The 21,171-nt window shown below is 54.3% G+C and overlaps 1 protein-coding gene across 5 annotated transcripts in view; it reads left to right on the top strand.

The window, feature by feature from the left end:
- TMEM63C (transmembrane protein 63C) overlaps nt 1-21,171 on the top strand; it is a 75,584-nt gene that overhangs the window by 34,255 nt on the left and 20,158 nt on the right. For 2 of the 5 annotated variants that reach the window (XM_027972076.3, XM_042252787.2), the window contains exons 3-13: nt 3,767-3,932; nt 4,456-4,535; nt 4,910-4,991; nt 9,226-9,263; nt 14,521-14,663; nt 15,770-15,818; nt 17,587-17,695; nt 19,091-19,164; nt 19,562-19,642; nt 19,755-19,878; nt 20,649-20,782. In XM_027972076.3, coding sequence (XP_027827877.2) covers nt 3,783-3,932; nt 4,456-4,535; nt 4,910-4,991; nt 9,226-9,263; nt 14,521-14,663; nt 15,770-15,818; nt 17,587-17,695; nt 19,091-19,164; nt 19,562-19,642; nt 19,755-19,878; nt 20,649-20,782 — 1,064 coding nt within the window. In that variant the 5' untranslated portion in view covers nt 3,767-3,782. Of the gene's footprint in view, nt 1-3,766; nt 3,933-4,455; nt 4,536-4,909; nt 4,992-9,225; nt 9,264-9,329; nt 11,114-14,520; nt 14,664-15,769; nt 15,823-17,586; nt 17,696-19,090; nt 19,165-19,561; nt 19,643-19,754; nt 19,879-20,648; nt 20,783-21,171 lie in introns of those variants that run through there. The other 3 variants (XM_027972077.3, XM_042252789.2, XM_027972080.3) reach the window with 3 other exon arrangements.

Below are 21,171 nucleotides of genomic sequence, written 5' to 3' on the forward strand. Positions count from 1 at the left end.
GGTACTACTCTGTGTTTCCATGGCAACGCAACAGCCTCCCTCGTTGCTGGTCTGCTTGCTGCTGAGAAAGCTAAGGACCGTAGTGAGGTGGGGGTGAGGCTGTCTTCTCTCGTTTCCTTCCTCACCTCCCCTTAAGGCTGGGCTGCAGATAAGCTGAAAGCCCGCACCTGACGCAACCTTGCTGGCTAGATTCCACCCCACTCTACATTTAGAAGCTGGAACCTTGTAGCTGGGTCCTCCCAGGGAGAATAGCGGTCTGGACCAGGCCTCTCAACAGCATTCCTCTCCCCGGATCCCAAAGGCTGTGAACTCCCTAAAGAGGAGGAACGCATGTTTGTACTTCCAGAGTCTGCACAGGGCCTGGCGAGAGTAGATGCTCAATGAATTCTTGTTGAATGAACAAACGAAAGAACAGACCAGCGACCCATCTGACGCTGGAGCCGCGAGTATTCATTTTCACTTTCCCAAACCTCCGTGCTCTGTCTCCGCTCCGCGTCTTTGCCAGTTCGGCTTCCTCTGCCCACGCTTCCCCACCGCACTGTGCTGTCCTGGCACAGAGGTCACTTTCCCACAGAAGGTTGTGTAGACTACTTGACAGCGAGTCCTCCCCATGGCCCTGGGCTATGAGAGTGCTGGAGTTCAGAAGCATATGCCTTGTGGGCTTGTGTCTCCCCAGTGAGTCTGGGAGCCTCAGGCAGGTGGGAACCATGTCTGCCAGGCCCCTAGAGCCTGGCATGATGCCTGGCTTATAGTAAGTATGCAGTCCTTCTTTCTGGAAGGTTGAAATGGAGGGAGAGAGGGGGCGGTTCTTTCGGAATAAGAGAGACTAACGTAGTGGGAGTTGATGAGTAAAAAGAACAGCATCCAGAACTCAAAACCTTCTTAGATCCAGATGGGAACCAGAGCTCTTCACAGCCCAGGGATCCCTTCCCGGGCTCATCACACACAGTATTAACCAAATAATAACAGTCTCGAGTCCTTGTGGTTGGACAGCAGCTCACCAAGCTCTTTCACATCCTTGGCCTGGTTCCAGTCCCCAGACAGCCCAAAGAAGGGCTTATAAATTATTCCCCTCCTTTTAAAGGTGCTGGGCAACTGCACAGCCACATACTCCCCCAAATAAGCTTAGAACCTTCACACAATATGCAAAAATTAACTCAAAATGGATCACAGATTTTGACGTAAGAGCAGAAACTCTAAGACAGAGAAGCATCAAGGAAAATCTTTTAGATTTGGGGTTAGGCAGAGATTTCTTAGACACAGTACCAAAAAAGCATGACCCATAAAAGAAAATTTGATACATTGGACTGTCAAAATATGTGACTTTGGTGCTTCAAAAGATACTGCGACAAAAATGAAAAAAAGCAAGACGGAGAAAAATTATTTGTGAAACACACATGTGATAAAGAAAGAGTATCTGGAGCTTAAAGAGGAGAAGGGGTCTGGGGGAGGATGCCACCAGCAAAGAGAGCCTGGGTTCCTAAGTCGGGGCCTCGCCACTGCGTCTGTTCTTTGCAGCACCCCCGTAGCTGAGTTGGGCCGCCAGGCCTGATTGGGAGGCTCCCTGGAGAACTGATTCAAGTAGGTAAAGTCTTTCCCCTAGGCCTTCAGGCTTGATGGACGTGCCTGCCTCCTTTTTCCACCTGCTTTCTCAACAAGGGCTCCCCCTAGTGGCCACTGGCAGAACTGTCATCTCATGCCGCAGCCGACCCAGAGCCCGCGAAGGCTGAGATGCCGCCCCATCCGCCGAGACAGCAGGAATGCCATAGCTTCTACTCTGACTCTCCAGCAGATGGCTTCCTGTTTAAAATATATTGTGCTCAATATAACCTATTAATAATTGTACATTTGGCTAAACACATTAGTGTGAATGTGTTAACCAGTGACCTGGGGTAATAAAATGGTGGGCAACCTAGGCAGAGAGGCGAGCAGAAAGTAGGAAAACCGAAGATCTGTCTCCATACCGGCCACTCCCATGTCGAGTCTCCAATCGCTGCTCTGCACTGCAGACACACAGCCCACTGCCTGCCGAGCGTGTCCACGACCCAGCTCCCAGTCCCCCCGCCCTGCACCTCCCACCCAGCACGTCCTGTCTTTCCCATCCAATAACAGCACCTCCAGTTTTCCAGTTGCTTAGTCCACAAGCCTTAGTCATCCTGGACTCCTCTGTTTCATGCTCCTTATGCAGTCTATCAGCAAATCTGGTTGGCTCCACCTTCAAAATATTTCCAAAGTCTGGCCCTCTTCTCACGGCTCCCATCCCAGTCCAGGCTTCCACTGTCTCTTGCCTCGATTCAATTCAGTTCAGTCACTCAGTCGTGTCTGACTCTTTGTGACCTCATGGACTGCAGCACTCCAGGCCTCCCTGTCCATCACCAACCCCCGGAGTTTACTCAAACTCATGTCCATCACGTTGGTGATGCCATCCAACCTACTCGTCCTCTGTCGTCCCCTTTTCTTCCTGCCTTCAATCTTTCCCAGCAAGATCTCTTGCCTGGCTTGCCACAAATTCCTCCCAACTGACCCCCTCTACTTGCCCTTCCCCTCTACCCCTTTAAACTATGAGTCACTTCATGTCCCTCCTTTGCTCAGGCACTCTCCCCTGTCCAGCCACACTGGCCCCTTAACTCTTCCTCGCTCCAGGCAAGCTGCTACCACCACACGACACTGCCCCACCCCACCCCTGCCACTCCATCCACCAACCCCAGGCCTTTGCTCTGCCTGCAGCGCCCTTCCCGCACAGCTGGTTGGTTCGCTCCCTCTTCAAGTCTTTATTCAGACGGCATCCTCTTTGTGCTGCTGCTGCTGCTGCTAAGTCACTTCAGTTGTGTCCAACTCTGTGTGACCCCATAGACTTTGTGAGGCCTTCCCTAATCACCCTCTTTACAATCCTAACCTCACTCCCACCCCTGAACTGTCATTCCCCACGAGAATTCCATAAGGGAGGGTTTTGTGGGGTTTTTTTTTTTAGTCTATTAGTCTAGCACAAAGCAGTTGTCACCAAATATTTGTTGAATGAACCAGCCTGCTTTTCTTGACTGGGAGTGAAGAATCTCTAGGGTGTGATGTAGTAGTCTGGAGCCAAAACAAGTGATCATTTCAAATTGGAGCCACTTTGCAGATAAGTCCAAGCAGCTGCTGGTTCCCTCCAGTTTTCACTCACACTTTCCGCTCTTACCTAGGCCTGAAGAATGCAGATGCCCCTGACCGTGAACCCTGCATCTGAGTCTCAGGCTCATTGTATTGGCTCACAACCCTGAAGGGGTGTTGATCTCTCTGGTCAAGTTCAAGGTGAAATAGCAAGTCCCTGTGGTGTGCCAGGAACTCTACATTCTTACATTACTTAGTCTTAGAAGTGATTTGCCTTCCCTGGAAATTGGACCAGAGAGTCGTAAGATGATAAAGACGATCGTTAATGGCCCTGCCTGTACGGGTGTCCCGTGATGTGGTGGTTCTATCCTCTAAACTGAATATTTTCTCCCTGAGACCTTTGTGAGGTTTGTTCAAGAAAAACATCACAGAGGTGGAAATAGGAAGGCCCACTGGATGTGTGTTTACCAATATATCTGGGCTATTCTGCCATCTCGCCCCTGGGTTTGAGGAAGTTGGTCTCCTACAGGACAGGCCTGCATGCCATCTGAGGGCTGAGCTTGCCTTGACCAGTTATAAGCTCAGTGTAGCCCTCCCAGCTCCCCAATAGGCTTCAGTATCTTGCACAGTGTGGGGGGCGGGGGGCCTCATGTCTGACCTGGGGACCCCTCTCCAGCAGGGAGCCTCCCAGGATGACTGTCTTGCCGAACAACCTGAACATGTTGGGGAAGTCCCAGAACTTCACGGTGGATGACTGCTTCAACTCTCGGAACACCGTCCTAAAGGGGCAGCCCTTTGGGGGCATCCCTACCGTATTGTTCCTCAACATCATCTTGTGGGTGGTGAGTGCTGGGCACTGCGGAGGGCAAACCAGATGGGTCTCACCGGGGCACATGGTCCAGCTTTCCCAAGGGATACAAGTAGCTGTGTCCCACCAGCCCCAGCGGCGAGAACCATCTGAAGGGCAGCCTGCTCAGGGCGGCCCGGGGCGGGGGCACCTTCGAGAAGAGGGGGCTTTGGGTACAGACAGATCCCTGATTCTCTTTCTTGCACCTTTGTCCGAAGGTTCCCCCTTGGCCATTGCCCTTGAGCCTCCCATCTGGCCCCTTGATGGTTTCTTCAAGGAGGCCTCTCATCCATTGTTCTAAACATGCCACCTTCATTCAACCAACTCTGAGCAACCACTCTGTGCCAGGATGCTGCTGGGCACTGGGCCTTGAAAAAGGCATGACCCCTGCCCTGACAGAGCTGGCCACCCAGAGGGAAGCCACTGGAGCCCTCAGGGACAGTCTTCCTCTTGGGAATGCAGGGGTGAGTCGAGGGGAAGGCGTCTGTGAACTCTCTTGCCCCTTTCCTGGCCGACAGGTCATTGTCTTGGTTTATTCCTTCCTCCGGAAAGCCGCGTGGGACTACGGGCGCCTGGCTCTGCTGATACACAACGACAGGTGAGGAGGGGCCGGGGTGGGGATCCAGCTCCCTCGGGGCATGTGCTGCCGTGACCAGGACATGGCTCTGACCCGCGCCCAAGCTGCACAGGTGTCAGCAGGTGGCATCTCGTTACCACCCCCACCCTGCTCGTCCCTCCCAGCACAGAGGTGACTTCCGGAGGGCAGCCCCCTCTGGACCCAAGGCCACTCTTTCCTCAGGTCTCAGACAGTCTGGATTACGACTCCCCAAGATGCCCAGAGCTGGTGTGTCTGCTCCTGGGCGGGGGGCGGGGGGGGGGGGCCCAGTCCTCCACCCCGGTCGTGGGCAAGACAGCGAGGCAGGTGCCTAAGAGCCTCCTCTCCTTGTCCACCTCCTCTTTCCTGGCTGACAGCCTGACCTCACTGGTCTATGGGGAGCAGAGCGAGAAGACGTCCCCCTCGGACATCTCCCTGGAGATGGAGCACAGGGACAAGGTGGGTCCTGGGGGGCTGGTGCGGGGAGGGCGGGGGCGGGCGCGCTGGCCCTGGATAGGCGGCCTGGGCTCGCGCAGGACGCGCCGGCTCGCCGGCAGGGGCCACAGCACGCGCTCGGGCAGCCTGACCTCGGACAAACGCCTCAACCTTGCCAAGCCTGTTTCCCCAGCGGAAACACAGAGACTTGACCCCAGCTGCCTCCTAGGGCGCAAGAGAATGGTGGTGGTTAGGGCGCAGAGGATAAAGGCAGCAAGGGGGCCCGCCACGCGACGGGGCGGAGCTAACGTGCTCTGCGTGGCGCTCAGGGCTGGGTGCTCTTGAGCGGAACTCGGAAGAGAGGTCTGGCTTGCCACCTCCACTGCTCACCTCCCTCTCACCCGTGGCTCCCACCCAGACAGCCCCAGGGTCACCCACAGCCCCTCGTCACGAAACCCAGTGGCCGCTCCTGAGTTCTCATCTCATCTCTCAGAGCCGCCTTCCCTTCTTGAACAGAGGAAAGCACTTCCGGCTGCTTCCATGGCATCCTGCTCTCTGGGATTTCCCTCTGGCGGTGCCGCCTCCAGGCCGGGAGACTTCCCCAGCCCCAGTCCTGTCATTCATACTCACTCACGACTTCAGTTCTACACGAAAGTGAAAGTCGCTCAATCGGTCCGACTCTTTGCAACCCCGTGGACTATACAGTCCATGGAATTCTCCAGGCCAGAATACTGGAGTGGGTAGCCTATCCCTTCTCCAGCAGATCTTCCCGACCCAGGAATCGAACTGGGGTCTCCTGCATTGTACATGGAGTCTTTACCAACTGGGCTATTAGGGAAGCCCCCAGTTCTACATGGACCCCTCCTAAATTCCTGTCTCCAGCTAAACTTCCTCTGAGCTCTGGCCCCATTGGTCCAGTGGCCTTCAAAATATCGTAAGGGCGTTTCGGATTCAGTATGCTGTGATTTTCACCCCCCACAACCACCTGTCCCTGGACCCCTGGTTTCAGACTCTTCCCATCACCCACTCAGGTACGTGTCACTGCTCTCACCCAGGCCCTTGGCGCGGCCGGCTTGTTACCTAATCGTGTTGCTCTCGCCTTCCCAGGTTCGTTTCTCTCCACCTCTCCCACCATCCCACAGTCCAGCCTCCCTCAGTCTTTGGCTTGGGTGAGCACGGTAGCCGCTAACCGATCTCTTTTGGTCCACACGTGCCCCTTACTCCATCCAGAGTGAACTCCATGAACAGGGACACAGGGCCCCCTGTGTAAGCTTTCTATGGCTTCCTAATGCTCTTGGAATCACATGGGCTTGTGGTTGGGCCTCTTGCCTACCTGTCCGGTCTCTCTTTTCCCTCCCGACTGCCCCACCCTCCACCACATTGGCCGTCTTTCTGATCCTTCTTCTCACCCCACGCCCGTCACCTGCTCTCCCCCTCCCCACTGCCCACTGGCCCCTCTCTGGCTAACACACCCAAGCTCTATTCAGATTTCAGCTCAAGCACCACTTTCCCGGGATCCTTGTCCGCTCCCCTGGATCCCGATCTCTTGTTATAGCCTCATAGAAAATGCACGCCTTGTCTTCAGTGCTCTTAGCCCAGACTGTGAGGATTCCCCATCCTACAATCAGTCAAGTGTGCCCACTTCCCCCTTCGAGACCAGTGTCGTTCTGGTCTCACTTACCATTGTCCCAGCACCCGGTCCACCCTGTCCTGTCATTAGTATCTGATACACATTTGCTGGAGGCAGGGAGCAGGTAGAACCCTATTCCTTCCATTTTCATCCCTCCAAGAGACCCAGTCCCTTTCCTTGCCAAGACCTGCCCCAGGCCAGGCCAGGAGCCTCAGACAGTTCGTGTCTTGGAGGTTTCCTCTGTCGAATGAGGTCACACCTACCTTGCAAGGTGATTCTCAGATTTACCTTTGGAAACATCGCTTTGCCTTTGTAGTTTTTTTTTTTCTGCACAGTGACATTTTATTTTAAAAATATCTAGAAGATAAATCATTATGGCAGCAGTGGGGCAGTCAAACAGATGAGGGTAGAAATTACACACAGAGGGAGAGTGTGGTGAGGGGTCCCAGGCAGGCGGCGAGCCCCTAGCCTGGCTGAGCGGCATGAGTGAAGCCAGCCGGTCTCCCCATAGTGCCGTGAGCAAGTTGGGACAGGCGTGGCAGGATCGGGGAGGATGGGGCCACCGAGGTGGGTGGACTGACCACCGTCACTCAGTCTTGCCAGCTGAGCTGGCTCCTGGGAGCCTGTGACCATTTCCTCAGGGCAGGGAGAAGAGAGAAGATACGTCTGCTTCTCAGGCCTGCTGTTCAGCTGTGAAGTTTTCAGAATAGTTTATTCCTTTCAGAGCTGTGGTGTGTATGCAGGGAAGTGTGTGTGTATGAGAGAGAGAGAGAGAAAGAGAGAACGGATCCACACATGGTCACTCACACATCTGTGTCCATGCACTCTGCACGAGTGTATAGACCACATTTCTACTCACGACCTCTGCCCTTTCGCTGGTGGTCCTCCACTCCACGTAACCACTAGGGCCTGTCAGCAAACCTGCCTGCTGTCTTAGTGAACTGCGAGTTGGCCCAGCGGTGGGTGGTGGGGAAAGGCTCTCCATGCGGGGATGGGTGGCCAGTCTTGAGAGTCAAGCCCAGTCTTGTCTAGCAATTCACCCCCTGCCTGGGACTTGCCCAGTCGCCACTGCCATCTCCGTACCCTTTCCCTTCATTGCTCTGCCTCATAGCCAGGCTTTTATCCCTGTTTTAGTTCCCTAGGTCATAGCTAGGGGAATGATTCCCCCGACAGGCATTCCCGCTGTCAACCCACCCAGCACAGTGAAGAGGCCTGAAAGGTGGGCCTTACACTGAAGGTAGCGAGGAACTTCCTTTTATTTCGTGTTTACCAGCCTCTCCTTGCTTCCTTTTGTTGTTGTTCAGTCGCTCAGTCGTGTCCGACTCTTTGTGACCCCATGGACTGCAGCACGCCAGGCTTCCCCATCCATCACCAACTCCCGGAGCTTGCTCAAACTCACGTCCATCCAGTTGGTGATGCCATCCAACCATCTCATCCTCTGTCGCCCGCTTCTCCTCCCACCTTCAGTCTTTCCCAGCATCAGGGACCTTTCTAAAGAGTCAGCTCTTCGCATCAGGGGGCCAAAGTATTGGAGCTTCAGCTTCAGCAACAGTCCTTTCTATGAATATTCAGGGTTGATTTCCTTTCAGATTGACTGGTTTGATCTCCTTGCAGTCCAAGGGACTCTCAAGAGTCTTCTCCAGCACCTCATTTCAAATACCTGTTCCCTAATGCACATGGTTCAGCTGAGAGGGGGGCTGCCCAGTTCACTGATGTGCTCGTGACCCAAATGGGGTCCGTCAGGAACTGCAGCCTTTTCTGAGGTTTTGCCAAGCCCTCCAGAATCTCAGAAGCAAGCATGCATCAGAGCAACTTAACCAGCTGCCACGCCTTTTAGAGCCATGGCCCTCTACCCACCTTAGCACGCAGCTCCTAAGCTGACGCCCTCTCCAGGCTTCCCCCTGTCTCTGGCCAAGGCCACCTTTTCCCGTCACCCGGGAACTCCAGACAGCAAGACTGGAGAGAAAGGCATAATTGACAGGACTCTCAGGTGCAGAAGAAGAAGCCAGCTCTAGCTTACTGCTGTAACAAAAGGGTGATGTGTGGCTTGAGTGTGGAGAAATTAGGACAAGTGTCTGTTTCAGGTCCAGTTGGACCCAGGAAGTCCAGCATTGCCACCAGGATCCCTCTCTGGTCCTTCTTCATCTGACTTGGCTTTTTCCTCAGGCAGACTGCTGCATGTGGCATCAGAGACTCACCAAGCCCCTCCAGGCTGCCTGGTGTTGACCGAGAGGCAAGAACCCAGAGGAAGCCATGCCATATCAATTCCCTTAAGAGCATTCTGTTTGGCCGCGCTTGGGTCAGGCTCCTGTTGGTCAACTGGCAGAAGCCTTCTTGAGGGACAGCCCACTGAGCCACATGCCTGGTGGAGGGGCATTTCCCAGGTGGACGCAATGAGGGACAAATAGAAAGCAACTGATGTCCACCCCAGAGTGCCTTCTCTCCCTCCAGTCCAAGGCCCCCCCAGGTCCCCACTTCCTGTTGCAGGATGCCCGACTTCCAAAAAGACATCCCCCTCAGCACTGATTCCGGTCCGGGCCTTGCCTGGGGAGGAAGCCCCAGACACTGCCTCGCTGCCTCAGACGTCCCAGCCCTGGGTTTCTCACACTTTTTCTCCTTTTCCTCCAGGGCTTCTATTCCTGGTTTTTCAACACCATCACCATGAAGTAAGTGCCTGAATTTTCTGAGCCACGGGGCCTCATCTGCTGGAGGGTGGGGGGCAGGTCTCCTTCCCCACAGGACCGGGCCTGGGGCCTGAACTCTGTGCCCCAGCCTCCACTCCCTGCTCCCGGCCGCCCACTGCAGCCCAGCCCAGGAAAAAGGATGCTTTCCAGTTGGTGAAATGGGAACTGGAGGGTGCCCGCAGCCCATTTTCCCTCTGCCACAGTTCTCAGGAAAGGACTCCTTTCACAGGCTTGTAAAAATGCTTTTATGAAGGCCACACGAGGAAAAAGAAGCCCTTCCCACGTGCTGTTTGCTTTTCTCCTGTGAACGTCATTCCTCATATTTGCCGAGATGGAAAAAACCAAAACCACCAGAGAGAAGGGCAGGCCTTGTCTCCCAGCCTCTGTGCCCACTCTGGAGGGATAACCCCTGGCCCATCGCATCTTCTGGATCTCTTGAGTGTCAGACCCCCTCGGCAAGGAGAGAGACCCCAGGCCTGTCATCTCCTGATGACCTCATCCCCACCCGTCCCTGACTCTTCTCAGAGCTCTCTGTCTCTACTGCATGAACGCATGTGTGTGTACACACTTACTTGTGTGCACAGCTCTGTCTCCATCTCAGAGCCCTCTATGTTCCTGGGTGCTCCCTAAATAGCTCCCATCCAGCCTGCCCTTCTTGTCCTTTGACCCTCTTCTCCAGGGTCCAGCCTTGCCTGGGATGCCTCCTTAGGGGACTGCCTAACTGCTCCTCAGACGCCACTGCACAGGGGTCCGCCTGGACCTGCTCATTTGGTTCTTTGCCAAGGCTCTTAGAGCGTCTTCCATCGAGTGTCTCCACGTCCACCATTCAAGAGCCTTGCTGGGAGCATTCAGATATTGCCCCCAGACCCCGTCCCAACCCACACAAGCCACACCGGGGCACCTCTCTTTCCACAGACCTGGGGCCCCCACAGGGGTGCAGGGCATCCTGACTGGCCCTTGGGAATCCAGAGCTGGCCTTTGGACTGGCAGTCTCTGGTGTTTGAGCCCCAGCCCTGACGGAGGACTCCCTATGGCCTTGGCCTTTCGTCTTCCTTCATCTTTCACTGAAGTCCCCAGGACGTGATACAACTAGTTTGTGTGGGGGGTTGGGACTCTTAGCCCCATGTTGGGGTAGTGGAGGGAAGACTTTTATTTCTTGGCACTTTCTCTAGTTTTGCTTTATTTTGAAAAGCATGCGCAAGCTTGCATAAATACAGTTTCATTGAGAGAAACATAGATTCACCTGCAGTCTCTTGTCCATTTCATGACCCTCCCTTCCTGCAGAAGCCAAAGTCCCAGGGCACAAAGCCCACTCAGTCTAATCAAAAACACAAAGGTTAACCAGACCCATGCCATAGAACTTCTCACGGGAAGCGCATAACTGCTGTGCAAAAGGCATCTGGGAGAGTGAGAACTTAATTCCAATGTGGGGGTTCAGAAGAAGCATGGTTTTGAGCGAGGCCTTGAAGAATGGGAAGAATTTTGGTCATTGTGATATGGAGGGCCCAATCAGAAATTAAGGACTGGGGGGCAAATATTTGGGGTGGAGATGGCAGAGAGTGTCCAGAGATGGTAAATCTTGTGGTGTGCTAGCAACAGGAGTACATAGAAAGAGACGAGATAAAAGATTGGGCCAGAAGGATCAGTGGGAATCTTGACTGCAATACCGAGAATCTTGGCTTTTGATTTAGAGGCAGCAGAAAGGCAGTGCCTGTTTTTGAGCAGGAAACTCAGGATGATGTCTGTTTGTAGGCAGGAGTTTGAGGGGTGAATGGCAGTTTGAAGAGGCCAAAGGCAATGCAAGCAGCTAAGAAGGCTTTCCCAGTGTCCAGGTGAGAGGTGGTGATGATCAGGGAATTGACGTGGAGGAGACATGGGAAGGGAGGCTCTGGGCGACCGTCAATGGGTCATGGTTTCCACCTGGCTTCCACCTGGTTAGGAAAGAAGGAGAAGTCGATGTCTCATTTCTGGGAAGGGCAGTGATACATTAGGTGGAAGGTGAGGAGATATAATGAGTTGGGAAATTGATAACACAGAACCAGGGTGAGTATGGGAATTGACGGTCAAGCTATTGAAAAACAGAAATAAAGCTTAGGAGAAAGGTTGAAGCTAGAAATTTAGACTTGGGATATGGAGTGAAGAGATTGTGGTTGAAGTCTTGGGAGCAGATGGTTCACCCAAGGGAGCAAGATCAGAAAGGATCCAAGGGAGAGAATAGCTGGGGCAGGAGGAAAAAGTATCCTGTAGGGCAGCAGCTTGCTGTAACCAGGCAGGTACAAGGCTCCAGACATGGTGTGCTCTGCAGCCTCCAACCCTGCGAGCCGGACTAGAATGAGTGCTCAGGAAAGGACGACGGCTTTGAAGACTTGGGTCTCCCCTGGGAGGGCAGGTCCGGGATGAGGAGACATCTGAGGAGTAGAGGCTGAGAAAGGAAGTCACCTTTTTTCAAGAAGTGGGTGGGACAGGGACGTAAGGATATTGGATGGAACTCAAAGGGAAGCTGGTGAAGGAGTAGATGCTTGAGGAGCTTCTCGGGTTTTTCTAAGACTGAAACATGGGCCCTTGAACCTGGCTGTCATTGAAAGGGAAGAAGTCGGGGTGGCTGAAGAGAGAGGAGGCGTTAAAGGTGAAAGAGAAGGATGCCAGGTACAGCGAGTCTCCAGTAAGAGGTAGAGGAGAGGAAGCGATTCAAGCAGAGACAAGAATTAATCATGAGTAGGAGCCGCACTTTAAAGAGCGGTGGGAAGAGGACAGAGTTGAATAGAGAAGTATAGATAGCTCAAAAACTCAGGCTTCCCTTGAAAGTGTAACATAGGCTGCTGAGTATAGCCTGGGTTTTCCGGTGCAGATGGAGCAATGAGCCCAGTAGGGGCAGAGGGAACGAAATTCTTGTGTTCTCAGTCCCATCCGGCCCTCTGCTCTCACTACCTGATTGGAGGCTCTCACCCTGCCTCAGGCACACTATATCATATGAGCAGATCTGGGCACCCCAATCCTGCAGGGGGACATTCCCCCCATTCTCCCTTCTCACCACTCCTCATCTGCCCCATTCTTGGGATTTAATTCTCAAATGCAGGGCTGCTGCTGCTTCTGCTGCTAAGTCGCTTCAGTCGTGTCCGACCCTATGCGACCCCATAGACGGCAGCCCACCAGGTTCCCCCATCCCTGGGACTCTCCAGGCAAGAACACTGGAGTGGGTTGCCATTTCCTTCTCCAATGCATGAAAGTGAATAGTGAAAGTGAAGTCGCTCAGTCGTGTCCGACTCTTAGCGACCCCATGAACTGCAGCCCACCAGGCTCCTCCGTCCATGGGATTTTCCAGGCAAGAGAACTGGAGTGGGGTGCCATTGCCTTCTCCAAATGCAGGGCAGGAAGTGTTTTAACAGCTTGAAGTTTAAAAAAAAGGTGGAGAGCTCTAAGTAATTACTGAAATGGTGATATTGAAAGCCTTGAAGACATGCTGTACATTGTAGTATTGTTGAAAAATAAATCTGAATATTGGACTGGGTGCTATAAGTTGCATCCCGCCTTCTGATCAGAGGGCAAGGGTGAGTAAACTATGGTATGTCCACCAGTGGGGGGGGGGTGGGCAGATGTGCACCTTGGGGCTAAGTGTGAACTAATAATCCACAAACAGACCATTGTCACCATTATTACTGTGCAGTCATAAAAATATTTAGACAAAATGTTAAACTGTTAGAAAACACTTAAGATTAAATGTGAAATGAAAGAAAGTGGAGAAAAAGCGAAAGAGTTAGTCGCTCGGTTGTGTCTTATTCTTTGTGACCCCATGGACCGTAGCCCACCAGGCTCCTCTGTCCTTTAAATTCTCCACACAAGAATACTGGAGTGGACAGCCATTCCCTTCTCCAGAGTATCTTCCTGACCCAGGGATCGAACCCAGTTCTCCCACATTGCAGGCAAATTCTTTATCGTCTGAGCCACCAAATGCTGTTTATACTACAGTCACTAAGGTAAACCAGTAATATAATAAGAAACTAAAGGAAATTGACAAAAATGATTAATACCCATTGTCTTAGGTTTGATGAGATTGTAGGTGAATGATTTTCTTCCTTCGTATTTTCCAAAATTTCTATTATAAGCATGTGTTGCTTTTAAAATTTTTAATTGGAGTTAACAAACATGCAGAGACATGCCCAAAAAATAAATGTCCAGCTCAATTATCACAGCCTCCCTCCTAATAAAGATTAGAGCATTGCCAAGACCCCAGAAGCTCTCCTCCTGCACCCTTCCAATCGCCTAGCACCTCCCTGGTCTTCAGAGGGAACCAGCATCCTGACTTCTAACTCTTCAGTTCAGTATTGCCTATTTTTGAACTTTGTATGTGAAATGATGTGGCATGTGTTGTTCGTGTGTGTCCTCTTTCACTCAACATTACATGTGTGGAGTTCAGCTGTGGTCTTCCATTTTTATCTCTGAATAGTGTTTCAGTACATATATGCATGATGTATGCAGCTCACTGTGTGTGTACTTCATTCTTGTGTCCATCTCAACTTTGACAGACATTTAGGCTGTTTCCAGTTCAGGGCCATTACAAATAATGCACCTCTGAGATTCTCATCCTTGTCTCTTAATGCCCATGTGCATGTATTTCGGTTGGTTATAAACCTAGGGGTGGGGATTGTTAGGCCGTAGGGTGTACATATAGTCAATTCCTATAGATAATGGCGACTGTTACCCAAAGTGGCTGTGCCAGAGTCAGTACCCATGAGTGTGAGAGAGCTCCCAGCATCCCACACCCTCACCAGCACCTCCTCCCAGAACTTTCCTCACCAACTTCCCAGTGCTGACCAGTCTGGCAGTATGGAGTGATAGCTCATTGTGGTTTGAAGTTTTTAGCTCATTGTGGTTTTTGATTTAAGGAGCAGCTTTTTGAAAACTAGGATGAATCTTGCTATCACTAACGGTTTGTTCAGTACCTGTACCATGGCAGGCACTAGGAACATTTGAAGAAGCAATAAAAGAGGAAATCAATGCCTGATTTAAGAGTGCTTCTGGATTCCCAAGTGTATTATCTGCAGCCTCTTTCTTTGATACGCCTGTGAAATTCAGTGAAACCCACTTTGGGCCTAACAAGTTTTGAGAAGAGGGATGTTTCTGAAGATGAAGACGTGGGCATGGGGTGGTCATCTCCTCTCCGTTTGCTCCCTCTGCCCCTGCCTCGAGTTGCGGCCGCACTGGCTCCTGAGCAGTGTCCCCATCTCTGTGTCTCTTCCAGGAATGAAGATCTGATTAGCAGGTGTGGAGACGACGCCCGGATCTACATCATGTTCCAGTACCACCTCATCATCTTTATCCTCATCCTCTGCATCCCCTCCTTGGGCATCATCTTGCCCATCAACTACACTGGAGATGTTCTGGGTAGGTGGAGCTCCGTGGACCCCGAGCCCGGCCCACTAGACCTTAAGAGGCAGCCCAGCTGGTGGGACAGAGCTTGGGGCCTCGGCATCTCGAACTCTAACTTCTAGTTGTACTTCTCAGGATTAGTTATGGGACCTTAGGCAACCCGTGCTTCCAGTTCCCTCACGTGGAAACCACAAGTGATACCTCTCTGGGTACCAGTTTGACCCAGGGTCTGGCGCAGAGAAGGCAGATAGTAGTAATTCAGTCTAAAACCGAATGTTTATCCATGATCCATGACCCACGGTACCTGGCCAGGTGTTTGTGGAGGCCTCGTCATGGCATGTGACCCACTGCCGAGATCCCTGGACCGGATCTCTCGCTGTACCCACTCTGGTGGACGCAGCATCGTAGGGGCAGAATCTCTCATCCGGAGTCCATCGACATTTCTCCTAGCAGGGTAGATTTTGACACAGTAGTGTGGTGGGTGAGGGCTTGGCCTTCAGAGACTGAAAACATGGTTCCCCATGTTTACCCACGTCTGCTTCCCAGAAGATTATTTCATCTTCCGCAGTGTCCCCAGGCCTCGGTTTCCTCAACGGTCATAGGGATCGAGAGACCACGCGTGTCGCGTGCTTCGCACGCTACCTGTAGTGGGTGCTCAGTGAATAGCAGCCAGTATGTCGCTAGTGAGTGCAGACACAGAGCCGAATGAGGGCCATACGACTAGGTGGTGTGTAAACGTCCGGACAGCGCCAGGTGTGCCCTGACCGCTCAGGTTCCCACCTGTTTCTCCTCGGCCACTGGTGCTCGTGCCCAGTCGCTCAGTCGTGTCCGACTCTCTGTGAGCCCGGGGACTGCAGCCCGCCAGGCTCCTCTGTCCATGGGGACTCTCCAGGCAAGAATACTGGAGCGGGTTGCCATTTCTTACTCCAGGGGATCTTCCCGACCCAGGGATGGAACTCATGTCTCTCGCATCTCCTGCAACAAGCTCTGGGGAACTAAAAGGAAGCGCAGGATGTAGGCAAGCGTTTCTAGGCACCAGGCATTCACTCGGGAACCCTAGGGTCTGGTGCCCAACCAGTCAAGGAGCCAGGCTTGAGGTTGGCAACTTTCTTCTCTTTCAGACCGGGATAGTAAATTTGGCCGGACCACCATTGTCAATGTCTCCACAGAGTAGGTACCTGATCCTCTTCCCTCCCATTCTACTAGCTGGGGCAGGGGAGGTGGTGTGGATGTTGGTGGGGAGAGGTGGTCCGACGGTGAGTCTAAAACATGGGCTCCTCTTTGCTGATGAGAAAGGTCTGGTTTCTTTGGGAACCCAGGTCCCAAGTGGGACGCCAGACACTGCCTTCTCTTCGTGAGGAAGTGTGCTTGGTTCCTCTGTGTCCCCATCTCTGTAATGGATGAACCTAGCTAAACCAGTCACTCCTGAAGTCTCAGCAAGGTGGTCCTCTTTGCTTGGTATGTCTAGCTGCCAATAGGCAGAAGCACTGTAGTAAGTGGAGGTTTAAGGTACTGCTTCCTCTGCCCACAAAAGAGTTCAGCTCAGGCCTCAAGGAACTGAGTGAAGCACAGACCTGATGCCCGCGGCCGCAAGACTGAGGACCCAGAGGGGCTGGGTCCCTGCCCTGGCTCTGCTGTTAGCCGGCCCTGGGTCTGGGGCAGGGCGCCCTCCTGTGAGCCTCATCCCTCATCCGTGGTGGGGGAAAGGCTGTTGGACACGAGCTCTAAGGCCCCTCCAGCCCTCATGGTTCAGGAGCCTGTGGACGTTAACGTCAGCCAACCCCTCTGGTGGCCAGAGCAATCTGTAAGACCCAGACATGGCCCTGCTGGTCTCGGCGGAGACAACAGGCCCCCGAGGGCTCATGGCCAGCTTCCTGACAGAGCGGAAGCAGCCTTTCCAGCAGATGTGAGTGGGCCTGCGCGCTCCTAACCCCACCTCCCTTTACCCCACCCCATCTTCTGACCCTGCACCCCTGCAAACCCCACCAAACTCCAAAAGCACCAGAAAGGTTGGGCCGCCTTTCGCCAGCTCCACCCTGGGTGTTGGCAGCACCAAAGCAGAGCTTAAGCAGCTTATTCCCGGCCAGTCGCTGGTGTAAGTGTGGCGCCTACAACTTCCAACAAGAAGTGAAGTCTAATAGGGCGGCCAAGAGCCCCTTCAACTTTCCTAAATCCAGAGAGCTGGAGCGTCCCTCAGGGACCATGTCACCTTGCCCTCTCTGAGAAAACTGAGGAGAGAGGCATTTAGCCAGATGGGGAAAGTTAAGTGAAATGCCAGGCAGAGGAGGTAGGGGGGCGGGGTACAGTGATGAGATATTTTGAAGCCAGGCAGCCTCTCTGTCCTCAAACTGCACCAAATAAGGCGGGCCCTGTTTCAGAGCAGCCTTCCTGGCCTGGTGCCTTGGGACAGCTTCATGTGAGTGCAGAGCCCCGGGACCCAAACACTTCCTGTCCCAGGGAGGTGAGGCGAATCTGCAGGCCCTCCTTTCTGCAGGCCTGCTCTGCTTGGCCTCATGGTCAGCTGTGCAGTGGCAGGGGGGTGTGGGGGGGTGGGCAGGGGGCAATACGACACAGTATAAAGAGTGTAAGTGCTTCTGCAGTTCTGGACACCGCTCCTGGGACCGCCACGGCCAAGAGTAGCCTTGAGCATACACTCTGGCCCTCGTTTCCCTACGAGTAAAATGAAGACATTCACAGCACCACGCTCACACGGTCCAAGATTCTAGCGAGAAAATGTACACAGAGCATCTGCTCCCACCCTGGGTCTGGCATATAGTGAACACTCGATCAACGCTAGCCTTCATTCGTTGGAGTGGACAGCCACTTCTCCATCCCCTTCCAAGGTGCCTGAGTATCTGGAGGCACTGGAGGGTGGCCCTGGGGAGATGGGAGGGGGTGGGGTGGGGGTCTCACGCCTCCCGTGTCTCATTCTTGGCAGGAGTAAGTTCCTGTGGCTACACAGCATCTTCGCTTTCTTATACTTCGTCAGCAACCTCCTCTTCATGACTCATCACTGCTTAGGATTTGTGCCCAGGAAAAGCTACGCGGTGAGTAAGTGAAGAGAATTGCTAGGACCCTCTCGCCTAGAGCCCCTCCTCCTGCCCCTGCCATCCGGACCATCCCACTCCCAGCCTTCAGAAGCATCCCAGCTTGTCGTGGTCTGCACACCTCTGGGGGGCAGTCTCGCTCGAGCAGGGAGGCCTCCTTCGCTTATCCCTGGGAATTGTCACCTGGCACATCCGTCTGGGCTGTGAAACCACTGAGACCCTTCCAAACCAGCTGGTGAATAGCTGCCCCCAAGTATGTCCTCCCACTACACCCCTGCTGCCCTGGACCCTCTCCAAGGGCCCCTGGACCTCCCCAGCACTGGAAAACTGAAGGCTTAACTGTGGCAGGGGTGACCTCCATCTTCAGCGGCCAGTGCCCCCAGTGGGTAGATACTTTGACTACTTTGCCCACTCTTGCGTCCAACTCCTGGCCCTTCCACCATCTCCCTGAGGTCAGAAACTCATGGGCTGCCTCTTTGTGTCCTCACTCTCTTGGTTTGTATTTCTCCCATCCCACCTCCCAAGCAGAACCTGAGACAGGGGTTTGAATAGCATTCACTTATTTAGGAGGTGATCCCAGGAAGGACCACTAGGCAGGTAGGGTCTTCTAGCAGGAGGGAAGATGGCAGATAAAAGAGAGATGGGCTCCTTCAAGCCTTTCATCCTAAAGGACAGATTCCCTTTACCCCACCCCAGAACACAACTGCACACACCCCTGAAAGGTAACCCCGAGTGTTTCAGCCTGCCAGGAGGCTTGGGCACTCCTGGCCCATCTGGACTCAGCCACATCAGCATTCTGTCTTGTCACCAGAAGCTTCCGCCCAGACTCCCCTCTCTAGCAGCACAGTTTACAGACACTTGCCACAAGGCGATGGCTCAGGAAGACATGTCCCAGTCACAGAGTAACATATGAACTTTGAGGGACTTCCCCATTCCCTCCCCACAGTCCAACTCACCTTCCAGCTCCCCTTCCCCGGTCTGATGATAGGGATGTCCCCTTGAGGTGGGCATCACGTGAAACAGTGGAGACCAGAGGTCAGCAAGACAGCATGAGCTGCCCTTGTAGGTCATGGAGCGCTGGTCCTCCCTGAGCCCTCCATTTCTCCCTGCAGCCTCTGACTCTTCCTCCTCTGACTACAGCCATCCATGGCAAGGGGTCTCCTGGTGCAGGGGCAGGGGGTGCATGGCATGGGGCACAGGGATTCACAGAGGTGTAGCTTGCCTGCCTGCTGACCTCAGGGACGTGGGCTGGGTAGGGAAGCTGGCACCTGGCTTACCCAGCAAGGAGGCAGCCTGACATGAGTAGACGACCTGCTCCAGGTGGTTGAGGGCCACCAGAAGACCCAGAATTCCTGTGCAAGCAGTCTTCTTTCTCCACTGACCTTCCCCACCTAGGTCACCAGGACACTAATGATCACCTATGTCCCCACGGATATCCAAGACCCAGAGATCATCATTAAGCATTTTCAGTAAGTGGGAGGGGGGTGGGGGTGGGCTAAGGCATGGATGGCCTCCTCCCGGTCACCCTCCAGCTGTGGCGCCCAGTCTAGAACAGGTCATCTTATCTTGTGGCCCCTTCTGTGACCTGAGTTCCAAACCCTAGAAGCTAAGTATCTGTCCGTGAGCAGCAATGTGCAGCTCCGCTCCCTGGCCGTGTTCTGTGTCACCTGGGAAGGATGTGGCAAGTCTCTCATTAATAGGGATCAACCCTGATGTCTAGGCTTAGGAGCCAGGGAGTGGATTCCACCACCCCAGCACCGAGAATCCCTGGGAGCTGTGCCCCTCAGCCCTGCGGGCTGTAGCTCTAGGGAGAAGGGAAGTCCCCAGCCCCGCAGGCTGGCTCATCATCTTTGTTCCTGGCTTCAGCGAGGCCTACCCAGGGTGCGTAGTGACCAGAGTCCACTTCTGCTATGACGTCAGGACCCTGATTGACTTGGATGATCAGAGGTGAGGCTGCGGCGGAACCTGTCTGGATCTGGGGTGGGGAGGGAAGGGAAGGCTGTTGCTCTGCGGGCCTCCGACCGCGAGACCCTTCACGGTGTCGCCTGTTGGCTGGTAGGCGCCACGCGATGCGGGGCCGGCTCTACTACACTGCCAAGGCCAAGAAGAAGGGGAAGGTGATGATCAAGGTCCACCCCTGCTCCCGGCTGTGCTTCTGCAGGTGCTGGGCTTGCTTCAAAGAGGTAACTGGCGCGAACATCGGGGACGCGGCACAGGGGCTGGGGCACTGGGGCTCCAGGCTCTGTCCACGGCCCCAGGCGGTACCCCGGGCCTGCATCCTTGGGCCGCAGACTCCATTCAGAGCGGCCCCTGGCTCACGTTCTCCTTTCTAGCATGTCCTGTCTCCCTGTTGAGAAGGCAGAGGAGCCTTTCTCGGGGCCTCCCCCTCCCAGAGTGATCCAGGATGGGGCTGGTTCTTGCTCCCTTTGGGGCTTGGTGGGGAGGACCAGCAAGGACACAGCAGGCTGCCAGGCCTTGGGCGTTCACAGAGCTGGGACGGGAACATTTGAAAGCCGTGGGCTCCATTTTATCACCCCGCCCATGCGGCTAGAAGGAGGCCTTGGCAGGACTGAACTCATCTAGCCAGTTCTGAAAAAAAGCATGATTCCCTCACCTGAAAAGGCTGCAGGCACATTCTGTTGCTCCTCCGGAGTCCACCCCAAGGCCAAAGGCACCCTTTCACCCCTGGGGAAGCCTCCCTTTCCCCAGATCTAAGAGCAAGGAGCTTGTTTCAGAGTGACAGCCTCTTCCTCCTGGAGAGCTGGGACCTGGAGCCCACCCGGGGTCCTGAGCTTTTTTGCCAGGCATCCTAGGGAGCTGGGGATGGAACCAAGACACCCCCTCCCCACCCACCCGTCCCCGCCCCACACCGGCCTGCGCCCTGTGGGGGAGAGAGGCGGCCTTCCTGGAGCCCTGGCCCCTCCAGCTCTGAGGCTCACATCTCGCCCCCTAGGTGGATGCAGAACAGTACTACAGCGAGCTGGAGGAGCAGCTGACTGATGAGTTCAATGCTGAGCTCAACCGCGCGCGGCTGAAGCGTCTGGACCTGATCTTCGTCACCTTCCAGGACTCCAGGATGACGAAGCAGTGAGTGCCGGGTTAGGGGGAGAGGGTGGAGGGGACAGCTGCTTGCTGCACCCAGCCCGGCCCCAGGAGCGGGCCTCTGGTTCTCCGAAACCATCCTTTCCCACCCCCATTCCAGGCGAGGGGAGGAGGGGAGAGCACCTCCCTCCAGCGTGCCATGCTCTGCCCTCCTCCCCTCGGCCCTGCCCTGCTCCTCGCGGGCATCGCCGCTGCCATCTTGCTTTCCAGAGCATGGCTGCGTGTGTCTTCCTCCAGCTGCTGGGCTCAGCTTGTCTCCAGAGACGCCCAGGCCCTGGGCTCCCCACCCCCATACGTCCTTGCTTCAGCCCAGAAGTGGTCAGTGTAGCCCTCGACCTCTTGGTTCCTCTTCCAGGCCTTGACAAGAATGATAC

Source organism: Ovis aries, chromosome 7, assembly GCF_016772045.2.
Source record: "Ovis aries strain OAR_USU_Benz2616 breed Rambouillet chromosome 7, ARS-UI_Ramb_v3.0, whole genome shotgun sequence".
Taxonomy (NCBI): domain Eukaryota; kingdom Metazoa; phylum Chordata; class Mammalia; order Artiodactyla; family Bovidae; genus Ovis; species Ovis aries.